General features: G+C 43.2%; 6 protein-coding genes across 6 annotated transcripts; 5 read left to right on the top strand and 1 right to left on the bottom strand.

Moving 5' to 3' along the window:
• Nucleotides 1–372: 372 nt before the first annotated feature.
• On the top strand, nt 373–1064 carry I203_107192 (uncharacterized protein; the record flags this gene model as incomplete). Its single annotated transcript, XM_019145276.1, has 3 exons — nt 373–430; nt 505–726; nt 820–1064. 3 exons carry the CDS (start codon nt 373–375, stop codon nt 1062–1064), a joined length of 525 nt encoding a protein of 174 aa, XP_019005095.1.
• Nucleotides 1065–1597: 533 nt separating this feature from the next.
• Nucleotides 1598–3061, top strand: I203_107191 (uncharacterized protein; the record flags this gene model as incomplete). The annotated part of the gene is made up of 5 exons (XM_065518146.1): nt 1598–1853; nt 1939–2228; nt 2296–2796; nt 2893–2988; nt 3059–3061. The coding sequence occupies 5 exons, from the start codon at nt 1598–1600 to the stop codon at nt 3059–3061; spliced, it is 1146 nt and encodes a 381-aa protein (XP_065372876.1).
• Nucleotides 3062–3664: 603 nt separating this feature from the next.
• On the top strand, nt 3665–5194 carry I203_107190 (uncharacterized protein; the record flags this gene model as incomplete). The annotated part of the gene is made up of 3 exons (XM_019145274.2): nt 3665–3700; nt 3770–3914; nt 3984–5194. The coding sequence occupies 3 exons, from the start codon at nt 3665–3667 to the stop codon at nt 5192–5194; spliced, it is 1392 nt and encodes a 463-aa protein (XP_019005093.2).
• A 475-nt stretch (nt 5195–5669) lies between these two features.
• Nucleotides 5670–6920, bottom strand: I203_107189 (uncharacterized protein; the record flags this gene model as incomplete). The annotated part of the gene is made up of 3 exons (XM_019145273.1): nt 5670–6429; nt 6568–6680; nt 6804–6920. 3 exons carry the CDS (start codon nt 6918–6920, stop codon nt 5670–5672), a joined length of 990 nt encoding a protein of 329 aa, XP_019005092.1.
• A 293-nt stretch (nt 6921–7213) lies between these two features.
• On the top strand, nt 7214–9199 carry I203_107188 (uncharacterized protein; the record flags this gene model as incomplete). Its single annotated transcript, XM_019145272.1, has 6 exons — nt 7214–7477; nt 7853–8191; nt 8420–8544; nt 8620–8827; nt 8894–9050; nt 9111–9199. 6 exons carry the CDS (start codon nt 7214–7216, stop codon nt 9197–9199), a joined length of 1182 nt encoding a protein of 393 aa, XP_019005091.1.
• Nucleotides 9200–10193: 994 nt separating this feature from the next.
• I203_107187 (uncharacterized protein) lies at nt 10194–11264 on the top strand (the record flags this gene model as incomplete). The annotated part of the gene is made up of 4 exons (XM_019145271.1): nt 10194–10492; nt 10602–10708; nt 10863–10942; nt 11121–11264. The coding sequence occupies 4 exons, from the start codon at nt 10194–10196 to the stop codon at nt 11262–11264; spliced, it is 630 nt and encodes a 209-aa protein (XP_019005090.1).
• Nucleotides 11265–11407: the final 143 nt, after the last annotated feature.

The following is an 11407-nucleotide window of genomic DNA, read 5'->3' as shown; positions in this document are numbered from 1 at the left end:
CGCTTGATCAACTTCACGACCCATTGACTGACAGCTCACGAGCTGTAGCAATCCCTCAAAGATATGTATAAATACTCTTCCGCCTCACCTCTGAATAAATCAAGTGCTTCCCTACCTATCCCTTTTTTGGACAATCGACGATCAGCACAACTATACAATACAATTACGAAAACTACGAAAATGGTCAAACCCAAATACACCTCTTTGCCTAGCGCCGTCTGTCCTCCCTCTGATCTTCGTCATACTCGTATCGACAGCTGGAAAATGCATCTTAGACCTTTCGTCCGTCAAAGTCTTATCAAGCTTCCGTTGGACGAAGATGCATTCGAGATCTGAGATTCAAGTTGCGATAAATTATTTCATCATCATGAGATGGATCCAGAAACCATAGAAGAGTTCAGAGAAATACTTATGAGAACTACTTTTCCTCGTAAGTCTTAATCCATAACGAATGATGAGGCAGGTGGTTCTAAGCTCAGCTGGTCTACTCGGATAATTGAACAGCTGTTGAAGTAGTCACTGCAAGGTCTATCAAATCGGAATTCGAAGCCTCCTTCAAAGACAAACTTGACGACGAGCACATCAGAACCTTCATTGATCGTGTGAACAATATGGACAACTCCCTCGAGCAATTCTCCGTTGATATCAAGCTGCTCAAAGATCAAATCGAGCAGATCGGATATGATAAGAGTTCCTCTGAAAATCTTGAGAAAGTCGAGCAAGAAGGTGAGTTGCCCCCCATCATCGAGCTTCGGAACAGTCCACTGTAGACGGCTCATCGATTCGATTCATGACCCTTACTGATCAGGAAAATCTCAGATATCCAACTCGATCGCACGAGTGATAGACTGAATCTCACTGCTTCGTCGGTCGATCGAATGGACAACAAGGTAGATCGACACGATATCAAAGTCGATAGATACGATACTAAAGTCGACAATCTCGAAAGAAAGATCCAAGATTTCAGTAAACAAGTAATAACTTATGAAGAGCGATTGGAAGAGGTCAATCAATCAATGGAGGAATTGAAGAAGGAAATTGAAAATTTGGAGAGGGACTTGTAGAAGTGCTCATTACTACCATATGAATTTGATGAAAGCTTGAACAGATCTGAGTTGGAAGTAGGTATATGATAACACTCTTATGAATCGGAAGAAAAAGCTCATCGCTGCAATTTCCGTGATGAAAGGCAGGCTACAGTATGCTTGTATTGACTGTTTGATGTTTTGTTGGAAGTTTGCGCCCTAGACTGTTTTTTTTTTCTTTAGAAATGTTGTGCCACACTCCGTACCTATCCATCATACTGATGGTGATGATCGATCCTTTCGGTTCCCGATAGAGATGAGGCATGGAATGATGGATGGAATTTAGTGCATGCTGACCCACTGGGCACATTGAGGATCAAAGCGTCACAATGTCAACCAGTGAAAAAAGATGTATCTCAATAGTAACCAAAGGTTGCTCATGTCCTCTTTCCTTTTTCTCCTGGAAATCTCGAATTTTACAGTGACTGCAGTATAGCTTCATATCTTGATTTACCCGTTGAAAGCATTGATATATATATATATATATATATATACATATTCAAACAAATAACATGGTTCACAATATTGATCCAAATCCGATTCGTCTTTACATCCCCGAAGAACTTCTACGAGCCGATGTACCTGCATCGAGAATGGATTGGGCAGATTTGATCAACCGACAAGATTATGTCGATATTCCAATTGCTCAAGACCAGATCGACATGTGGATGGAGATCACGGATTGGTATGAAAGATCCACTAATAGTAGATCTAATCGAAGTATCACCAATTTCAGTAGGGCTATCCTCCATTCTCCAGCATACACTGGTAAGTCATCTCATGATCTCACATCAGCTTTGAGTAACGTATCGAGTCCGACATTAAATTTGGTCCTTCAACTTATTTTCAATAGTCGACTTTCCGGTGGATATGGTGCACATCAAGGAAGAGGTAGAAGATTCGAACATCCCAAGCATGTCTCAAATCAATAAACAGCTTAGAGCTCTTACCGATCGTATGAACAAGTCGCAAGCCGCTCTCGAAGCTTCCATAATGGCTAAAGTCAATGCTCATCTCAACACACTTACCGATCGAGTAGACAAGCTCGAATCGTCTCTTGATGACATCACCAACCATGTCAAGCAATTTGACGAAAGGTTCTCTCACCTTGAAGCTCGGATCGATGACATCACCACTGAACGGGTCAGTTTTGAACAAGAAATACCTGTCGTTACCACAACTTCCCCAACTTCCAGTGACGACAGCTCAGCGAATCAACTCGATCAACCTATTTCACCCATCTCTGGCGCCCATCTCTGGCGAGGCCAATCACCAAGCCCAAGAGGATCTTACTATCCGTCTCGATCGTCTTTCCGATAAACTTGTCCTCACAACTTCTCAAATTGATCGACTTGACAACAAGGTCGATCGATTGGATGGTAAAGTTGACAGATACGATATCAAGGTCGACAAGCTCGAGATCAAAATTGATAAACATCAAGATGTAATCAACATTCATGATGAAAAGCTGCAAGGTAGTTCCGAAACCATCGGAGTTATGGATGATACCATCTCACAATTGGGAGACAAATTGAAAGAACACGCAGTACGAACCGATGAGATGGATCATCAACTCAAGAGACTGGAGGGGCAAATGAACGATAGGATCAAAGAGGAAGAAAAGATGGAAGTTACCAAGAGATCGATTAAGACCGATCATGATGGTTTGAGAAAGGAATTCAACAATTTCGTTGAGCAAGTCAATGTTCGAGTGAGTACAGTATCGATTTTCCGACCTTGTCATTCTGTTTGATTCTTTTACAGTCACCCTATAGACCATCTGGCTGATAAGTGATGATACCCATAGGAAATGAACCGAGTTCTCCTCGAAATACCTAGAAGGGCTCACCCAGTATCAAACCTCAGAGGAGATTCCAATCCTTCCAAAACATCCAACAACGGGGTAAGTCTAATGCCCGCCACTTTTCAGCTCGAGCTCAAGTGCTGGCCGAATGGATGCTTGTTGTCAATAGTAATGGAAGCTCTTCCTTCCCTGTGCAATCAAAGAGATGAAAATGGACGATCTGGACAAATGGGTGACTTTCTACGGTATCGGCAAAGACTGTAAGGATTTTGGATTTTTGGAAGATGTGAATAAACAAGGTAAACAGGCTTTGTTATACAATTTCATTGGAGGGTCTAACAAGCCTTCATACTTCAAGGGATGACTTTGATGAGCAAGTGAGAGAAAGGATAGGTCGAAGATATGGTTTATGACTGGTGCTTTTTTATGAGAAATACGAATATATACTCACTCTGCTTCTGAAATTATGATATATGCATCTGTATATAATCGCATCCATGTCACCTATATGTACCACAAATCAGGCTGACACTATTGTGCTGATGCGTTTGATCACTTTCGATGGACCACGCCCTTGCCTCACCTCGATCACATGTTGACAGCACACATATGTACACACCTCACACTGTACACCTCATGTCCAGTCAGCTTTTGGCACTCATACAGTACCCACTTCCAAATTGCATGAGAGATCAGTTGACGTCCCTTTCGTACACCATATCTCTTTCGCATCCTTTCATCTTCTCCGAGAACCACTTCAGATGATATATCCACGATGTCCGATCCCACCGATATCCCAATACCAGACGAGGTGTACAATCTCTATCTGCGAACTTTGAAAGACGGAGATCCCATTCACCCCAATATGGCTTGAAGAAAGGTTCACTTCCCATCGTTGATCGAAGACTGGACAACATTCTGGAACCCGTTTCTGAAGGATAAGACACTCGCTCAAATCTCTACAACTGATGAGTTCAGAGCGCTCAACAGTTTCATGCTCACACTCTTGACAGCTATAGAGAATAGTAAGTACTCGAATCTCCTTTTACTTCGTATAATCGTCAATCGACTGAAACATCCGTGAATTACTTTAGTCGACAAGGATAAACATGACGCTTCTGCAACCGACGCTTCTCAAGCTGGATCAAGTCAGTCCGCTGACGATGCGCAAGACCAACCTCCTTCTCCGCAATCAGGAGACGCACTGGTGGGCTGGAAAGGAAAAGGATCGGGCTTGAAAAATGTGGTACAAGAACACACCGAATCTGGAGGAACACCAACCGCTACCATCAGAGAGCAACAAAAGGCTCTTGATGTCCTAGCGGCAAAGGTAAATAGTCAAGATGAGACGATTCGTCAAGTCAAGGAAAGGCTGAGTCGACTAGAAGCTGGATCGAAGCCCACTTCATTCACTTGTCAGCCTGCTTCCGCCGAGTCCTCCGAAATCAACAGCCATCCTTTAACGGAGGAAGCGACCGATCAAGCCAAACATGCTCCTAAGGTCTTACCTCTCCATCTGGATACCTCTGATCACCCAGTATCCAATCCAAACGATGTCAATGATCAACATAACTTGCCGACTGAAATTGAAACTTCGCCTGACTCTTCTTTCTCTGACGAAGGTTACGATGTCGTAGCAGTATCACCTAACTCTCCTTCCGGCAATAGATCACCAATCGTAGAAGAACTCAAAGCTGTCGAAGGCTTCCAGCCTGGAACACCAGATCCCTTCTCACCTGAAACTGCCGCAGGGATTGAACCTGTCGAGTCTCAGTCTTCGAATCCTGATAAATCCGAAGTCCCACCTGAAACTTCTTCTCTCGATACTTCTTCACCTTCACCTTGGTCCCAAACGGTAGTTCCATCTAACGATGATCAAGCGTCAAATTTCACACGAGAGCTCGCCAAGCAGCTTCTACTTCTCAAAGTCAGGATTATCCAACTGGAAGAGGACCACAACGCTTCGCAACTTGAAATACAATCACTCAAGACCGAAATAGAAAGTATCAAGAATTCTCAACCATTAACTCGAAAGGATAGGAAAGGATTGAAACATCTTCAAGATGAGATGAACAAACTTCGTATTATCCAGAATAACGATATCAAGAATAACATCTTTTTCAAAGAATTGTTGGAGAAGATCAATGAGAGAATCGAGGATATGGAGCCTGGTAAGATGGCGAGTCTCTTGAATAACTTGAATTATTTGAAGGGAAGACTAGAGGTGTTGGAAGATAGGTTGAAACTTCAGGAAAGAAGAATCGGGGATTTTGCAGATGATAACACCAGGATTAGGGAGGTTTAGAGTTTGGTAAGAAAGACTAGACCGGGATATGGACTGGAAAAGAGCAGAGATGGTACCTTGTTTTGGGAGGAGGATGAAAAAGTTACGAAAATTGGTAAATTGGCGAGACAACGCTATTCCATGATGACAAACAGATATGAACAATTAAATCGAATTAAAAGGAAAGATAAAGCTGATACAGGCTAAGATGTGTGTAGAAATATATGTTGGTAACCTGATTGGGCCTGAGGTCGTACATGGATGATATGCATTGATGTCACTTGTAATATCTCGATACTGACTTCTATCTCGCTCGATTTCTTCTACTCCGACTTCGTATCAGCAAAAGCATAGCGATCTATCTACTCTACTCGTCAATCCTCTCTTGGTCCCGTATTTCCAGAATTACCAAAATTCCTGCTTCTCCCTTTCTCGGCATTCACCTATCATAGTCCGCTCTTGCCCATTAACCCATTACCATAAATCATAAGCTGTTCTAACCTCTCCTACCCCAACTAACCCTCCTCTCTCGACTGTCCGGACTCCTACTCCTCCTCCTATCTCGTTCTCGATCACCTTCCCCCTCATAATCAGGGCTTCTCCTCCTTCCACCACCTCTTATACCCAGTCCAGGTCCAGATGGAGGTCCACCTCTCCAGCTTCCTCCTCCTCGACCACCTCTTATCGATAGTCCAGCTCCAGCTCCAGGTCCACCTCTGAAATCCTGAGGAGGAAGCGGTTGACCCCTTTGCCAATGATCTTCTTCCTTGGCTTGTGACTGATTTGGCGCGGTCTTATCCCATCCGAAAGATCCCCTTCCTTTTGGTTCTCCGTTCACAGCTCCAGCTCCGTCCCTCTCCCTATCTCGATTGCCTCTAGCCGACGACGCTGGTAATTTCGGTTCAGGGACATAGAGTGATATACTCAATAAATCTCCAGTGACGAACCCATAATCATCTAAACTCTTTTCTTCAATCTTCCTTCTTGATGACGATTGTGCTTGAGGTATATCATCTAGATCTAAATCCATCTTATCCTTCTCCTTCTCCTTCTCCTCTCCATTTCTTGTGTTGTTGCTATAATTATCGAACAGATCTCGTCCAGTGAATGAAGTTAGATCTTTTGATCTATACAGTCCCCTGGCGGAAGCATCGACGTATATGTGTCTAAATGAATAACGAGCGAGTGGAGATCGATAGGGCGGCGGGAATGAGGGGATGAGTGAGCGGAATAAAGATGATGGAGTAGATGATTTCCTATCAAGTTTAAAATGAGATCGGATATTAGTCAAAACAAAGTACCTCACATATCTCATATAGATATGAATATATATATATGGTGAGGTTTAGTGTGTTCAATTGTGAATAGTCATTGAGTTGATTCTTTCGACTTACCATCCATATACTTCAAATTCATCTCTTAGTGGTATATTCCCCTCGTCAAATTCGACTAATGGGACATGTTTTCCTTTCGTCACGAATATACGTATAAGGAAAGGTGAGAGGTTCTGCGGAGGTTTTGTAAGACGATGTATCAGCTGATTAATGATTGGTATGCTTTGGTACATTATCATGCGGAGAAGGGTATAACCTAACAAGACAGGGAACGAAAGATGACTATTTCAACATACCTCTTCTTCAGGCGTATGACTGCTCCTCCTCATTTTATCGATCGGGGATCTACTCCTCGATCGAGTATACGACCTACTCCTAATTCTTGATCTTGCGGGTGATGGTGACCTAGGCATATCTCGAGCTGTGTTGATGCTATGATGTCCAAGAGGCAGATTATCTACCTGATGAACATGAAGTACTTGTACTTGCGTTCACTGTACGAGTGGTAACGGTGAGGTCGAAGCATCTTAAGTGGAGCACACAAATACATTTCATGTTTATTCCACTTGAGATCTCACCTCATTCCATCTCACTTTCAATCCTTTCCTCCCCCTCCCTCGCATTCTATCTCTTCGAATACTTTTGCCATCTACATCTGGATCTACCATCTTCATATAGGTCTAATACACAACCATCTTCATCGACAATGTCCGAAGACCGTAAATCAAGATGGGACGATCCCTCCGCCTCCTCTTCAACCCCACCGCAAGGTAACAATGCAGACGCTTCTGACGCTGCAGCCAGAGCAGCAGCCATAGCAGCCAAGATCGCCGCATCTCTCAGACCGGGTGTGCAAGGGAACGAGCTGATGAAGCAGGAGAAGAAGGATGAAGGTGATTTCGTGAAAGATATAGAGGTTAATGATTTGAGGAATCGATATGTTTTGACGAAAGGGAGTACACAGAAGCAGGTGAGTATGTCTTCATATGGTCTAAAGGGAGGGGTGAAGATGGAAGAGGTCTTGGGATTGTCTGGGGTTGCATGAATGGGCCGAAAGTAGAGAGGACGCCGTTGTACCGGAGATGACGGATGGGGAGGGAACTGGAATCTGGGATGGAAATCTAGGAGCAGATTAGTGGATGCCGTTCAAATATGGCCAGAAGCGATTTCGCACCATTAGATCCTTGTGGAGGAAAGCAAGCTGTATCGAACAAATAGCGAAATTGAAGCTTTTTGAGAAACCCAGATTGATGAGGGTCATCGAAAGAATGATGGATTAATGACCACTCAGGTCGGAACGTACCCTGTTCAGACCAAATGCTAATTCCACTTACTTTTATTCCAGATCGAGGAAGAAACCGGTGCATCAGTAGTAACAAAGGGAGTCTGGGTACCTGACCGAACCAAAATGCCTCCTGGAGAATCACCATTATACCTTCATATCGTCGCTACTTCCCAGTCAATACTCGACGCGGCCGTTGCCAAAGTTCAAGAATTGATCGATCAGGAATTAGGACCTTTGATCGACCAACGTACACTCGTAGCTCGTAATAGGGCTTTGGGGCTACCTCCTCCTCCCGAAGCTGTTCCTGCAGGTAGACAGAAGTGGCCAGAGGAGAAGATGTATATCGGTTTGGAGAGTATGAGGAATTTCAATGTTAGGGCGAAGACTGTTGGACCGGGTGTGAGTGACTTTCTGCAATGAGATACGGTGTAATTTGTCATCCCATCATGAGGAGGCCGCGACGGTCGACGAATATATGGAAATGCGGATTAATGATGCCTTTGAGCAGAGGAGACTATTGTACAACAGAAGTGATCGAGTAGTAAAGGACCAATAAGAAATGTTACTTACACCAAATCCGACGCCCTTGGTATAGTATTCGGCGCTGACCACCTTGAAACCTCACAGGGTATGTTCGTAAAATACATCCAAGCTGAGACAGGTGCAAGAGTACAGATCAAAGGACAAGGATCAGGTTTCATGGAGAATGATACAGGAAGAGAATCGGATGATCCAATGCATATCAATATAGCGTGAGTAGCTTCTCAGTCACACCAATCTCTTCTGTTTCAGTGTACTGATCATATTCTTTGTACGTATTCGTACAGAGCTCCAACGCAAGAACAGATTGATCGAGCTAAGACATTATGTAACGACCTGTTAGAAGTGTTAAGACAGGAATGGACCAAAGCTAGAGATTCGATGAGCAATCAACAACAACATCACGGAGGGTATCAACAACAGGGATATGGAGGATATGCACCTACTCCAGGTGGTCAAGGGCAAGGTCAAGATGCCTATGCTGCTTATTACGCTGTGAGCGATTTTCTTTGGTTCTCCCAATCGCTTGCACATGTGCTGATGGGCTAATATGACACTAAGCAACAAAACGGTCAAAATGGTACTCCATCTTCTCAACCGTCTGCTACTCCCGCTGGTGCTGCAGCTGGTGGAGCGACACCAGCAGAAGGTACCGATGCTTGGGCTCAGTATGCTGCGTATTGGGCTGCGTACGGATACGATGTCAATGATCCTCAATGTGAGTCTATCTGGGTTCAAACAGATATGCTTCGTGAGCTGATGAGTCGGTGTGATTTAGTCCAAGCTTGGCAAGCTTCTCAGTACGGTCAACAAGGACAGGGTGCGGGTCAGGCCCCTCAAGCTGGAGCTGCCACTCCTGCGCCATGAGTGGTCGTATAGCAGAGTGGAAGAGGGAGATAGGGAATTTGAAGTTTGATAGTGATTTATGTACGATTTGATCTCATCATATGCATGTTATACCATGTTCGTGTGCTTTCGAATCCCAGTCGTCCCGTTACATCAAGAACGACCCTATGTATATAGTTTCACCTCAAAGGTTTTCTGGAGTATCATTATTCACGATAATTTCCATACTCCATTAAAAGACCAATACCTGTTCAGTAATCGAGAAAGAAAACAAGCTAGTCAGATATGTGTTGCATACATATGTGTGTGTGATGTGCAGTCGGATCTCCAGTCTCTTCCATCTTTCAAAAGTATATAACAGAAGAGTCAAATCATCAAATAACCGAAGTTTTTCAATGATTCGTAGGAAACCCAAGCACGACCTTATGGTACCTCAGTATAGCATCCATTACTATCACTGGACTCGTTGATTCTCATCTGATGCAAATAGCAAACAGATGAGATGGGAGAACAGTGTACACAATCGGATGCGGCGTGTATGTGGGAAGAAGTGGAGTAATGAATTGTATGGAGGAATGTGCGATCTATTGAGAGGCCGAGTCTGGGGGTTGCAGTGTTGCATGCTACATGAACTTATGTAAGTGATGGTGAGGTTGTTATGGATGGACATGTAGATGAGAGATATAAGGTAGAGGAAGAGACGATGAAAGTTAACTTAAAGCCTGTTCATCTTGATTTTGAGTTTTTCGATATCGAGCGGAATGACGTGGATATATTTGAAGTCTCTATGGTGATAAGCATCAGCTGCTCTGGTCAGGTGGGTCCCCACAATCAGACTCATCTTCGATCTTCGATCTGTGAGACTCTCGAAATCTCGAAATGTCAAGGATGTAGCATACTGGATCTAGAGCATTGTTAACATATCGATCATAGCCAGATTTCTATCCAGATCAGATCAGATTATATCAGAAGATTACTCTTCAAAGAACTCACCAAAAACAAGAGCTCATCAACAATGGCATTTCCTACTTTACGGCTCCTGCCTTCCCTCTCCCGACCCATCTCCATAACCTCGAATCGAAGCTTACGCTCCCTTCCCATCCGACAGTTCTCTTCCACTCCCACCTACCACAATACAAACCCGTCATCATCCAAGGACCCTTCCCATCCATATCTTCACTATCATCCAAACTCTACACATCTCACTCTATCATTCTTACCTGACCCACCTGTCAAGAGGTCAAAGACGATATTGGGTTATTTACCTTTAGGTGATGCTACATTGGATGATTTCAGGGAAGAGCCTGGTTTCATGTAAGTACGATATCAGATATTTGGTTACAGCTTCAAAGGGAGCGTTGCCTTTTATCTACCTACAATTCAGAAAATCAGTAGCGCTGACGGTGCGTTTGATGATTTGCAGAGATACGTTACATTCTGCTATCCAATCTGGTTTGGAGTTAGGTAAATCAGATTCGATAAAGTATGAAGCTGAGAGTAGACCTACGGACGGATGGATACATGTTACTGGTGAGTATATCTACGCTCATGAGTTATGGGCTTGACTACATCCAACAAAATTAAATCCAATATATCATTCTGGCAAAACGCAAATCAGACTCAAAAGCTTATTGTACTGTATATATTTCGAGCTGATCTCGTGATATGTTTGATTCACCTATAGATGAAAGAGCCATACCGCCTGTAGGGAGAATAGGTGAGACTGAAGATCTGATAGGATCTGTATATGTTCAAGATGGTAAAGTAAGTTTACATATCATTTCGTATTCCAGCGCATCGCAGTTTATCTTCATCCCTTAATGTATAATCAATCTCCAACTTCTGGTCGGAATACTACAACCTATCCTCGTCATTCGAATTTCAAGCAGTTAAAGAACCAATCACTAATGAAATTCTTTTCTTCCTTCTCCAAAATTATCAGATAATAGCTTCAACATACTCACCTCTACCCACTTATCGAATGATCACCCCCAATGGAGTATTGACATTACCTAAAGGGTTGGACGAACATCTGATAGAGGTATTGAAGAAGATAGATGAGGAAGAGAAGGATCAATCACAATAACTATTACAACTGAACTTCTCCGATAAAATGGGATTGTCTATTGCCATCGCATATCGCATATCTCAATTTACCATTACATGATATTCACAATATAAAGACAAATGGTCAATTTGATCTAGAGAATGAGATTATAAAGCACAAGT

This window comes from Kwoniella mangroviensis, chromosome 2 (genome assembly GCF_000507465.2).
Source record: "Kwoniella mangroviensis CBS 8507 chromosome 2, whole genome shotgun sequence".
Classification (NCBI taxonomy): domain Eukaryota; kingdom Fungi; phylum Basidiomycota; class Tremellomycetes; order Tremellales; family Cryptococcaceae; genus Kwoniella; species Kwoniella mangrovensis.
Note: the sequence above shows the minus strand (reverse complement) of the source record. Positions and strands in the feature narration are given on the sequence as shown.